Source organism: Streptopelia decaocto (assembly GCF_964273445.1).
Source record: "Streptopelia decaocto genome assembly, chromosome: Z".
NCBI lineage: Eukaryota > Metazoa > Chordata > Aves > Columbiformes > Columbidae > Streptopelia > Streptopelia decaocto.
The window spans coordinates 34,176,103-34,189,726 of NC_138657.1; the positions used below are offsets into that span (position 1 = coordinate 34,176,103).

Consider the following 13,624-nt stretch of genomic DNA (forward strand, 5'->3'; position numbering starts at 1 on the left):
CTGGCATCAATGTCACTTTCTTCCAGTCAGCAAGAAATTAATTCTGAGCAGGCAGCTTAATTAAGGAAGGCCATGATGTCGAAGTTCCCAGTTAGCTCTTCTGTTGTTCTGGGATCATACAGCAGGTGTAAAGGAGAGAGCATGGACTGCAAAGGTCTGAAATTCCTGAAGTGAAAATGCTCTGCTTAGAAATTTTATAAAGTTTATTTAGTGTAAAATGATGATGTTTCTGATGCTACTGAGACTAGTTTATCATAGGTCCTGCTTTCAAGGGCAGCGAATGTGTCAGCCTGCTATCCTATCTGAACCTTCTTTATGCCATCAGACTCCTCATTCCTTCAGTTGGGGGTTGAGTTAGTGTATATATGTAAGAGGTTTTGATCAATCTCAGTTTGTATGTAGGGTAGGGAAAATTTATATCTTAGAGGAAATAAAAATTTTTATCTTATGGGAAATAAAATTTCAATAACAAAATGTGCTCAATAATGGTGGTGGAGTGCCTTAATGGGAATATGCCATGGTTGTGACTTACATAAACTCTTCTGGGCGGACATTTAATGATACTTGAAATGTCAGTTTTGAGTAAGAACATTGGCAAGGGAAGCCATCATTAAGCTGAAATGCACAGTTGGTCACTAGTTACGATAATGATCTCTTTATATTAGTTTCTTCTAATCTTAAATGGAAATTTAAGGTGAAGAATATCAATGATGAAAGATGGTTTTGGCCAGCAGCTATCCTTGGTCCAAAGGTAAGTTGTGACTTACTTGTGCCACTTTGATACACATCAAAAATTCTGAAACTGCTAATCCTAGCCACTGCATGTGTACTAGGTCTGGCCGAGATGGAGTTGATTTTCTCCACAGCAGCCCGCAGAGCTAGGGAGGCATTGGTAACACCAGTGTTTTGGTCACTGCTGAGCAAGTGCTCCCACAGCATCAAGGCTGCCTCTCCAACATTTCCACCCTCAACAGTAGGCTGTGGGGTAGGCAAGAGTTTGGGACAGAGCCAGGGCCACTGACCCAAACTGACCATACCATACGACATCGGCAATATAAGCTAAGGGAAGGGAGCAAGGTGAAGAGGAGGGTGGCATAGGGCATTCTTTATGACATTTGTCTTCTGGAGCAACTGCTACATGTGCTGAAACCCTACTTCCCAGGACATGGCTGGACAGCATCTGCTGATGGGAAGCAGAGAATAATTTTTTTGTTTTCGTTTGCTTCCACACATGGCTTTTGCTTTATTAAACTGCCTTTATCTTGATCCACAGGTTTTTTTTTTTCCATCTCATTTTCTATACGCCTGTCCTGTTGAGGAGGGGAGTGATAGAGTGGCTTGATGGGCACCTGGTGTCCAGCCAGGGTCAACCTAACCACAACATGGAATGGGGACCAGTTGGTGAAGATCACATTAAGAGCTTTTTTTTTTTTTTTTTTGCTGTATTTTCTATTTTGGCATACTGCAGAAGAGCATGAGAAATTACTTTGGAAATATTTATTGTTCAAAATCTTAGGGAGTTATTTCCTGTTCTTAAAATATAGAAAAAATAATTGCTATAAGGGGGAACAGCTGTGTTCAGTAATTCCGTTACACAGATATGTTTTTACAAAGTTGAGCTAAACAAAAAATACGGGAACCTCCTTTTACTACTTGCAGTACTTTGCTGCAGAGGCAAGGCAGAGCTTATCTGTGCTCATCTAAAATTCTGACCTCGATCTTAGAACACTTTACCTGCCCACTCAGCACCACAGAATTAAATCTGCTCCAAATGTACTTAACAAATAGGGGAGGGACACTATAAGAAAAGTATTTTTATAGTTGTTCCTTAGCCACAAAAAATGTCATAAAAGAAACACAATTGGGAAAAAATTCCCTCTGAGCATTGGTGTTAGAAGTCTGCATCAGCATGAAATTATGATTGCCAATGTGAAAAATAGGAGAAATGGTTTGTGTAAAAGAATTATCATCCTTCATGTGTTGACAACAAGGTGGTCTGGTATTAATTAAAAAAAAAAAAAAAAAAGGTAATTCAGGAAAGTTTTAGAGGGAGGAGAATGCTTTCTTTAATGTGAAAAATTTAAATCTTACCAGTTAGGGGATAACTTATGGCTAAGTATGAAGGTTTCTGCTATTGCTAAGAGCAGCTGTCCCCATGGACACAAGCTAAAGTGATTCTTAGGTGGCATCTTACGTGCCTACATGTTGTTTAAAACCACTGAGACGATTAAGACAGAGAACTTGAATTACACCTCAGACTTGTTTATTAGATGCAGAAGGACAAAACTCTGAACAGCAATGCAGTAAAACAGTGTCACTGTGGATTTAGTAGGTCCTCACATTTTCAGTCTGCACTTGTTCACTAGGAATATGTGAGCTTGATGCTCTTAGAATTCATTCAACATAGAATTTTTTAAAAGCTAAAAGACTATTAGCTCAAATATAGAAGAACAATCTGCAAAAAAATCAGGATTCTGCTTTAACTCAAAGGCTTTGTTACCTGTCTGTGTTTTGAGCATTAGTCAGAAGTATGAAAACTTTATTACCAAAGGAAATGTGTTTGAAGAAATGAACTTGCTGACACCAGAAGGGAATGCTCTTCAAAACACTGGGAACAGAGTGTAAGGGCAAACACATTAAGAGAAAATAAATGGGCCAGTTTAAGTGCCTTCAAATAAATGTGATCCACACCTTATTATTAATCTATAAATCATATGCCAAGATCCTCAAGCCCCAAATTAACTTTGCTTAATTAACTCAAAACAGAAGCCAGACATCATATTACATTGTTTAAACAGCACAAGTCTTAGTAAGACCACTTTTGTTCCTTATTAAGCTGAAAAAAAAAAAAAAAACCTAATCAGGAAATGAGGGAGAGTTCCAGCACTGGATGGGTGGCCTCTCTTGTAGCATGTAACTTAGTTATTCTTTGGTGCACTGTGGATATCCTCTTCCACCTCAAGCTTCAGGTGATTCTCTTGAACATCAGTTTTAATGCCAGCACTAGTGCTTGTAAATACCTCTTAGAATGCTGTGATATTAAGAGTACTGGGTACTCTAACTTGCATACATTTCTCCTTCAGGTCTGTTTCTTCCTTTGTCCACTAGAGCCTGTTTTTCTTGTTGCAGCTCTCCTGAAGAAGAAAAAGTTCAGAATGGTGTTAATGTTACTTTAAAAATTAAACTGGGGTTTAAATGTTGCCTATACTAACGGTTCCACATGCAAGCAGCATCTGTCATATCCAAAAGTTAGAACCAATATTACTTTTGATAGTTTTTAATGTTTTTCTCCAACAGTTAAGTATGGACTATTTTTAAAGGAAGGCCAGCTTTGATTGACAGTACCATTTATGAAGTCTAGTAATCTCTGCAATCCGATTAGTCTATAGACATGATTAAATTAATCTACTATATTCAGTGTACACAGACTTAAAGTTTGGGGCAGGATGAAAACTACTGACTGATTAGCACTTGGTTAGTGGGGTGAAGGAGCAAGCTGACGTATGTCATTGATAAAATAAATTTTACTGCTGATAAGGTTAAGAATGACAATGTGTACAGGAACACATAACACTCATATAAACAGGTTGGGTTGTGTCCTGGTTTCAGTTTCAGCAGAGTCAGTTGTCTTTCTAAGAGCTGGTGCAGTGCTGTGTTTTTGATTTAGTATGAGAAGAATGTTGATAATACACTGATGTTCTGGTTGTTGCTGAGCAATGTTTATACCACATCGGGGACTTTCGGGCCTGGAGGCTGGAGAGGCACAGGAAGCTGGGACCGGGCACAGCCAGGACAGGAGACCCCAACAGGAGAGCCCAAAGGGATATTCCATACTATGTGACATCATGCTCAACATATAAACTAGAGAAAAGTTAGCTGGAGGATCACTGCTTGGGCAGGGGCTGCACATCAGTTTAACAAGTGGTGAGAATTGCGTTGTGCATCACTTGTTTATATATTCTTTTATTGTTATTATTATCACCACATTATTTTCCTTTTCTGTCCTATTAAACTGTCTTAACCCATGAGGTTTACCTCTTCCCCAGTTCTCTCACCTCTTCCACTGAGGGGGGTGGGGATGGTGAGCAAAAAGCTTGTGGTGATTAGCTGCCTGGCAGGTTAAACCACCAGGTTGCAGAAGTGTCATAGGCTGTTTATAAAATTGGGACCGTAGTGCATCATCTAGCAAACACTGTAGGAGATACCTTTTCCAAAAATTCTTACCCATGTTCTCCGCCAGTTTTGCATCATCTTGTCGTGCTCACTGATGGCACTTCTCCAGGTATCAAATTCTTTGGTCCATCCATCCTGACCAGCACTATCTGAAAATTGTACATGGGATGATTATGTAAGTATGTCATGAAGAAGTAAGTTGGTGTCTATTCAGTTGCAGGACTTCCTGTGGAGAACTGGGCTAGAAGGACAAAAGCCACCATCTCATCCTTCATTTTGCTCTAACTCCTCTCATGTTACTTGGAAGTAAGTTCTATTCAAATGGTCATGCTGCTTCCCCTCTGTAGCAAACTTTGTAGCCTCCGGAGTAAAGAGTTTCAGTGCCTTTATCTGTGATTCAAGATCTAGAAGATACAACCTACAAGTTTAAATCGATCTAAGAAGCACAGGAACACTACAGTTTGATAATACCAAGCCTGGGGAGAAGAACGATATGACACAGCTGACTATGTCCAGTTTGCAGTTTCCCCATTTTCCAGTAAAGTTATGTATTTATTCCTCATTCCCTTGAGAACTTAAGAAGGGCTATTCTACTGCGTCTTGATAAAATTCTGTTTGCCAGTTTTTCCTCACAGAGTGTAACACTGTGGTGTTGACATACACAAATGTAACATTTTGTGGTTATCCTTCGGGACTCTAGCAACAGCATATAATGCTTTCGGAGCACAGTGAAAACCTCCCTGTTTTATATCTACAGTATTTTCATGGAGATGCTGTTTATTCTGCTCCTGAAACAGACTTAAAAGTAACTGGAGTGATGGCAAGACAACTTGTGTAACTCCTACTGCTTTGCTTTGTCACTGAAAAAAATTCAGAGCTGTTACTAACCAGGTAATTAAAAATATTTCACTTTTTCCTTCACCCTGCTAAGAAAATCCATACTGTTATCTTCATTGCCTCTGCTGTCTTTTTAAAGACTATTCAGACCTCCCCATGCCTGGATAAGTTGTTCTCAAAATCTAGTTGTGAATGACACTCAAGTTGCATTGGTCAGTTCTTGGTACCTGCAGACCTTGCACAGCTGCTGAGATTTGCTAACTGACCTCCTGCCCAGTTAGTGTCTGATTGAAGAGGTAGGAACTGACCTCACCCAGCTACAGGTAATCTACAAATCATCAGATTTTTAAAAATCCTGGGTGGTGGGGATTTCTCTTTACCATCTGACCTCCTTGGCATTGAAGAATTTTTCTACATTACACTGAGGAGTTCTGTCAGGGTACCTGTTTTTAACTCTCCAGTACTCATCTGACTTCCAATTTGTGTCCATTAGTTTAGCTGGTTTCGTTTAATTTCCACACCATAACTGCTAGTTTGTACATTAGTCCTTCGTGGGAGTGGGTGGAAGGAGGAAGTTTTATGGCTTTAAAATATTTTCATAAACAATTGAATATTAATATGGTAAGCAAGAGTTACAGTCTTCAGATATGCACCTTCTATGGGTGACAGTTGCAGAGCTTTTCTCATACCAGGGTCAGGCCAAACATGGCACACATTGAAAACCAACCTACCTTTTTCTTCCACTGTGATGTGCACTTCTGATGTCATGTTCCCAGCTTTGGAGATGAAAGAACATTTATATTCTGTATTTTCTGATACCAAATCTTTCACCCAACTTAGGACATGCACTCTGCCATCAAACAGCATATGAGATTGCTCGGTGATGCAAGCCTTCATCCTCTCTCCATTCTTCTTCCAGACAAAATAGGAGCCACTGGGACCTGTAAAAATGTCAGCTTATTTCATAAGAAAATATGAGGTTTTGAAAAGAAAACAAAAGCTTAAGGTTTCAAGATTAGGCTCAAAAGCATAAATAGTTGATTGCAATGTTTCTTAGGTTTCTTCAGCTGAAATTCTGGGTACCAAAAACCTGGGATAAAAAGGAGCTAGTGCTGTTCATTTTGGTTCAAGCCAAAGTTATAAATGAACTTACGTATATTACATAAAGGAATTCTGTCTGGATCCTCACAAGGGAGAACTTTTACCTCACAAACATGATAGAGCAGATGAGGAACAGCAGTACCACCTGCCTTTACAATTAGAACTAGGCTATGTTACCTACTGCTGATCAAGCTAACTTCTGGTACAAAGCTGGAACCATCTGAGACATGCCTTGCAAAATCTGAAATAAAGGCCAGGAGGGGAGAAAGCTCAAGAACTCACTGTGTCAAAGATGACAGAATTAATAATGAAAGAAGCAGAATGGGAAAAAGCACAGAAACATTAGTCACAACAGGCAATGAGGCAAGACAGAACGTGGAAGAAGTTTGGATCAACAACAAAGAACCATCTAGTATTTTAGCCTTGTTGCTATTATATTATTCATCTTAACCTGTGAGGACAGAATTTGAATAAATCAGAGACTGACAGTAGCCCAGAGGACAGAACAGCTGTTCCCAGAAAATTAGCAAGGTTGGCTAAAGTGTACTTGGCAGTATCAGAAGCTTTTCATTTGCAAGAAAGACATCCAGGCCAAGCAGTACTTTGCAGTAATTCTGATGTTTATGCCTATTTCTCCCTCAGGCTAGGATCCAAACTAGCCTTAGCAAGAGAAGATATAAAGAGAAATCCAGGGTAAAAAGAAAATATTTTTGCAAGTATGTCTTGAGAGAACAGGTAACCTACTACAGAACTCAGCTTTTGCTGTGAGCATTTCAGATCGCAAATCAATGTGGCATTTTCTTCTAGAAGAAGACTTGATTTCCTGGTCAGTGTCCTGAAATTAATTACATTTTAGATAATCATGCAGGCAGACCAAAAAAAAAAAAGCTTTTACATCTGTGCACTTCTTCGGTATATTGTGTTAATTAAATCTTTTGGAAATAATATACTACAAATATGGAGACATAAATTACTAGTAAGGGTGAATGATAGAGAACATGAGGGAAAAAGAGAGAGAGGGAAGTGGCACCATCTCTTAAGAAAGACTGACAACAGCTCTGGCAAGTGGGGAAGGCAAGCACAAACTCATTAAAAAAAAAAAAAAAAAAAGTGTTCTATAGGTGATTGTACTTACCCTGCCATTACCTGTAGGTAGGTTACGTGTTGCTAAAATCATGGTAAGTCTGGAACCAGGGACAAATTATTTCAGTAAACTAATGCTGAAGTTGGAATTGGGACAAACGGGAGGAATGGTAAGGAAATACATGCACAACAGAACGACAGAAATTGTTAAATAATAATAATTTTTAAAAAGGGCTTTGAAGAATAGAAACCTACCTTCAAACCCACCCTGTATTATACTTCCTAACAGATGCCTAAAGTCTGACACAGCATTAATACAGAAATAAAATTAAGCAATAGCATTTGCAGATTTCAAGCTGTCTTGCAGAAGTTAAGACCAACTTGACAGCAGGGAAGACCAACGAGAAGAGGGAATCGCTGTAGCAGAAGCCTCGGGATGAACTTTCCAAGCCTGGCAGAGTTGCTGCTCTAGCATTGTAAAGCTAGAAGCTCGGTGCTTGAGTAAACCCACAAGCTCACAAGTTTTACTTGCGGCGGTTCAAGCTCCATCACGTACGGCCGTCACCTGAAACCAGGAGCTTGAAAAACACCATTTTTGGGCCACGCGAGGAAGTTCAGTGCAGGCCACTTCCTTCAACTTACTGCAGATGTTCTTATTCACATCAGAGAACCTGCTCAGTTTTCTGGTGCTAAAGACAACAATTGCTCTGGAAATCTGCCAACAGCTCAGTTTAGACACACATTTCACCAAAAGATTAAAATCCAACAATTTCCTCATCTGGGAAATCTTGCAAGCTGTGTTGTTTAAGGTTGGCCCCTGAACAAGTTTCAACTGGACGATTTTACCCTACCTTACGTTTCCTGTGCAGTCAGAGGCAGTGGAAATCCCCACAAAGTAACACTCACACAAGTTATCTGACAGCAAAATCTGGGTTCAAGCACTAGTCAGGTAGTGTTTTGCTGCAGCTTATTCCTGATTTTCAGGCACTGTGCTATTATTTTCTCTACTTTGATTTCTTTTTCAGGATGGAGCAACAGGAAAAAAAAAATACACTGTGAAACAGTTTAGTCTGCAAAAACTTTGAATCACATTTGCTAAATGCAATTTTGTACAACTCTAGAGTAAGATAAAAAATATTTCTCTAACCATTGCATCTGAGTCTGAATTTAAGACGAAGGAAAATATTATGAACATATACTCTGCATTTGCTACAATACAAATTAATTACATCTCTAGTGCAAGATTTAAATATGAATTTCAAACATACTCGGTCTACTTACTTTGCCATCCGATTTAAGAATGCTTGAAAGATTTAAAAGAAGTCATTAAAACACAATATTCAAGCGGAAAAACAAGTCAGTCTAGATACACAAGTAGCTATGTTTAAGCAACAATGAAAGATACTACAAACAGTTAACTTTCAAAACATTGCTTCAGTCTCAGTAAATATACTATTAATAATCAACTTCACTACCTTAATGATTTTAGAAGGGGAAAGTTTAGCAATTATCATACAAAATAAAAAAGCCTTGCTGCGCTGTCTGAACTACCCCCTTTTCTCTGCATAAGCCCTTCATAATTTCCAGTGTCTGTGGAAGTGTTTTCTGATTTTCCATATAGATTTCATTTTCTATACCTCTGCTTTCAGCAATTGAGTGAAATAGTACTGCCCAGGTACTAACAGCTCAGGTACTGTACAGGTAGTTTTTGCTGGCAAAATGGGTTTTGTGACCTACACCAAGTTGGGCAGGTTTGCGCAAACCACGTATTTAATAACAGATGATTTTGCCTCAGGATTTTCCACAGGGAAAAATTTCAGCTGCTATAGATAGAGTTAAAAACACACCACACCTGCTTGTAAACTTCTGTCCACAGTCTACCTGCGTTGGTGTAAATTTGATCTTGGGTTAAAATCAACCAACCCATCAATAAATCCAGCTGTAAGAATTTTAGTATACAGCTACAGATTCCAGGCAGCGTGCTGATGTCCCCTGCTAAACTGTACAAAATCACGCATTTGCCATATACACATCAAATTGTAACACACAGCATTCAAGAGAGCTTTGAGATATGTATTTTAAAGCAAGAGATTAGGGACTGAGTAGAGCTGAGTGACACAGGGCTGGGTGTGGGGCGAGGGGAGTCCCGGCCAAGCCAGCTCCAAATGCTGCAACCTGCCATTTCACAAGCAACCCCGCTAACCTGTGCCCTGCGACGCTCGGAAGCACTAACCCATTGCTGTTGCTTTAGCACACAGTTTTTCCTAGTTTTTAACATGGATCTTGAAGGGTTATATTAAAGCAAGGCTTCCCTATAAATCGTTCAGAGAAGCACTTCAAGATAGAGGCAGGTGAGCATGATCCATCAGCAAGCCTAAACCTCTTAAAGCTTTTCTAATCTCTGAAGGCTGACAGCAAATGGAGAGCCAGCGAAGATAACTGACAGGTATCCCACAGAGAAATTCTAGCAGGGTAAGAAACAGTATTTTTCACAGATTCCTGTCGTCCAGACACAGAACTGCTAACAGAGGATATCCTCAGTGACAGGAGGTTTAGGTTTGGGAAGAAACTCCCTTGTATTCCTCAATAGCGAAACCCCTTCCAAAACTCACAACATACAGTAGATTAAAAGTGTCATCTGGATTTAATGCTTGCTGTCTAGCTTGCAGCTATGGCTTGTACTGAATGCTACTGAACTAAACATCCCAGATTTCAGAAAACCAAGATCATACAGGATGCCCTCTCATGCAGAGCAGGGATTAAGTTTTAAAAAGACAGTATAATCTGGGTGCAGAAGGATTATTTGAAATCAGAGATCAAAGTTAGCACAGGAAAAGCTTAGTCAATCATTAATATGGAAGACAAACCCCAGCATTACCCACTCCATGAATAAAAGTTAGATTTAAGGCTCGTCACAGTTTCCTATGTTGTAAGAGTCTGAGCCGCTGTTGCTGACAAGCTAGTGAAATAACAAATAAATAGTAAATGAAGCAATCGGGAGGGCAACAGATTGTAGAAGTAAGAAGCTTCAAATCTAGACAAGCTTCTTTACACTTTTCTGATAATACTGTACAGTGTAGGCAACTTGTATCTCAGACACCAAAAACCCCAAACCAAGCACCAAAAAAAAACCTACAGAAAGAAAACAGGTTTGGTCTTTTTTTTTTTTTTTTTTTCCTTTGTAGGGGCAATACATTCTAGAAAACAAACTGGAAAAAGCTTGACAACAGTGAAAAGAAAAAACTTAAAAAGTCAAGGAAAACAGATGTCTCTGAAATGCCAACAAAGAGCATCACTTCAAACACCAAGTAATTCATACTGAAGAATGCATGACACGCTCCTTCAAGAACCTGGTGCCTTTGTTAAATTCCTAGTCCTTTTGTGTAACATCTACAACGCAAACTGATGCAGCCTTATCGAGGCAGATTAAAAGCAGGAACTGCCTCCTGTGAGATGCGAACCACGTAAAAGCTGGGAGCAGCAGCCGGAGACGATGCATTGTGTGTGCAGGCGAAAGTAGGACACGGCATCTGCCTTCTCAGGATGGAATTTTAAAGCCGATTGGTTCTGGCAAGAAATTTCTGCTGAAACAGTTAAAAAAAATGGTGACACCTACGTTCCAAATCAGTACCCAGTTAATCAGCCATCACACCGAGGGAATAATTATTACAAGTCTACAGGTTGTAGCTCTCATGGGGAAGACAAGAAAATTAAGTGTACAGGTGGTCAGTGTGCAAACAGGGCTGGTGGGGCAACAAGGAGTTCTGAGGAATAAAGCATAAATATGAGTTTACGCTCCAGACACTCCAGCTCCAGTCCAAACCCATCACAATCTCACTAGGCAGGACTAGGAAATCCAGCTTCTCAACCACAACCAGGGTCTAGGAGTTAGTACCAGTGTACTGCTCCAAGCTGAGACATCACTGAATCAGTGTTGTGTATCAGCACGGAGTAAAACAGCGTAAATATTTATGTTGCATTGCAAAAGAATAAAGGCTAAATTTGGAGGTCAAGTAAAACCTTGCAGTCAAACAGTGCATAGGAGCAAACATACAGCAAGGTGAATCTCTCTTCTGAGAGAAGACACGTGCCAAAAGTAATTTAGAAATTACACTTGGCTCTCAAAGACCCCAATGTGAAGCAAACTTCTTTTATATATACCTAGTCATTCTATTAAGCTGCCATGGGTTCTGCGATACTTCTTTTTCTTGCTCTCTTGTAATACCCCTTAACCATGGGTATCTTAAATTCCAATAGTGAGTAATGCCTGTTCTGTGACCACTTCAGTTTGTCTCTGCAAACAGTCCATGAAGCACCTGATTCCAGAAGTCAGATGAAGAGCTGAACTGAACAACTGAGCAGCAAAGCTGCTCCTTGATGTGTGTACCACCCGTCTTCCTTCGTCTCAAGAGGCTTCTGGACAAAGTGTTTTCTCAAAAGGATGACTTACTCAAACTGTGCAGATACCACTCAAAAACTTCTAAAACCATGCAACGGGCTTAATTTACCCAAGGCCTCTCCTGACATGAGATGCAGCTGATAAAATTCACCAATGGGTGTACAACAACTTTTACTAACTGGTGTATGTGGGATAAACTACGACGTGCGTGTAGTCTGAAGTGCTTTAGATACATTACAATGCTAATAATTATGTGCAGGCTACACCTACCAGTCCTAACTGGACTGATTTCCTCATGGGGAGGAAGACACTTTAGTGTCTCTTCTTGTGTTTTAAGCATTTATAAATTATCAAAAGTCACACAAGAAGAGGTTTCCAAACTGCATCTTGTTATTTGTGGCACAGGAAAAGCTTGTATCAATGCTTGTATCAATTGCACGCTGTGCAGGGTAAGTTTCTATCCAGCAGGAGAAAAAAGAAGAGGAAATCTTTTGAAGAAGAATTAAGATGACACTCTTGGTTCTACTCATCCTCCTTACTCTCCCCTTTTTAACTGAAGAGTGTTTATTACAGTCCTTAAAAGAAAATAATGTACTAAAAAAAAAATAGAAAAAGGTGTTCCTCCTGCATGCTTTTCCATGTATAGCTTGACCATAGCCTTTACATATAAAAGTAGACAGCAAAATAAATTTCTACAGAGATTTTTCAAAATCTGCTGCTGATGCCAGAATTTCAGAATGCAGCATCTGTATCTTAGTCCTGATAGAAATTAGTTTTCAATTGTCTTACAGAAGTCACCATGGAGAAAGCCATCAGAGCCAGAGAAACACCCATACTCTCAAAAAGGTGTTTGATGCCGCTGTTCCTGCACGGAGTAGGATCTCAGAGGGCCACGGTGGGCTCTGATGTCTGAAAAAAGAAGTGCCAGTGTTCCAGTAAGATAATTACAGCCCCAGGATATTGCGATCTAAAGCAACAAGAAGGATACTTTTAATGTCTGTGATTTTTATGCAAAAAGGATCTGCAGTATTTACTTGATTTTGTGACCTGAAGTCAAAACTTCTGTTGATATATCAAAGGAACAATCTTCATTTTTCAAGTTATCTTCTAGGTGCATCTCAAAATAATAAAAAACAGGTGGCATATCACAGATCTACACAAAGGAATGGTTTTATCGTACCAAGATGCCTTTAAATCAGTGCAGAAATCCCCGAAAGAGGTGGTACAAAATTACAAAATAACAGCTACTATCAGATTACTGTAGCCAAAGATGCTGAAATGATTTGTATGCAGACAGCATGCGATAATTTATAAAGTGGGATGTGGAACTGTTTAACAAGGTACGAACTGAGCATCGCCATGTGAGGATAAACCAACCACGGGTTACTAAGCAACCATATAGATGAAAAGTCAGGAGTATTACTTCAACAAAGCATCACCAGGTAGATCTCAAAATATACTGCATAGAAATTTTAAAATTATTTTATGGAGTTCTAAAACGTTTGTGCAGTGGATTCACCTATGGTGAGAGATGTAGTTTTTTCTCTCTAGGCTACCATTTAAACCACTTTCCGGTTTCAGAAACTCATGATACATCTGTCCACAGGCATAATTATTAAGAAATACTAACAAAGGTGGGATGAGGCAGTGTTCTGGGGATTATTTTATACAACAGTTCACAAAAAGAAATAAAAGCTGGAAAACTGCAAGTGATTATAAAAACACAAGTATGTCCATGGAAAATGGCTCTTCAATATTTGTGTTCCTCTGCAAGTAGAACAAAGTAAGAGCCGAAGCAAGCTCCATTTTAAGATACTGACATGCTCTAATTTAAACGCTGTAATTTGTAGTCCTAGACAAACGGTTTGTTGTCTGTCACAAAGCACTTTCCTAGGCAGGCTTGTTCTGCTCTGGGTGTTGCAGACCTCCCTGCCTCTCCAGACCCAGCTCTTTGCGCGCTGCACCACATCAAACAACCAGGTTCCCCCAGGGCATCACAGGTGATGCAATCGACCTAAAAAAACCTTGCCC

General features: G+C 39.6%; 1 protein-coding gene across 11 annotated transcripts in view; it reads right to left on the bottom strand.

Annotated features, from left to right (window-relative positions):
* Positions 1-2,702: 2,702 nt before the first annotated feature.
* The window catches only part of SEMA4D (semaphorin 4D), a 95,347-nt gene continuing 84,425 nt past the window's right edge, over positions 2,703-13,624 (bottom strand). For 8 of the 11 annotated variants that reach the window (XR_014186295.1, XR_014186296.1, XR_014186297.1 and 5 more), the window contains one exon: positions 5,845-5,951. Coding sequence is in view for 3 of the 11 variants with exons in the window: in XM_082075563.1 (XP_081931689.1) it covers positions 4,183-4,322; positions 5,742-5,951 (350 nt within the window). In the remaining 8 variants the exon portion in view is untranslated. Of the gene's footprint in view, positions 4,323-5,741; positions 5,952-13,624 lie in introns of those variants that run through there. The other 3 variants (XM_082075563.1, XM_082075561.1, XM_082075562.1) reach the window with 2 other exon arrangements.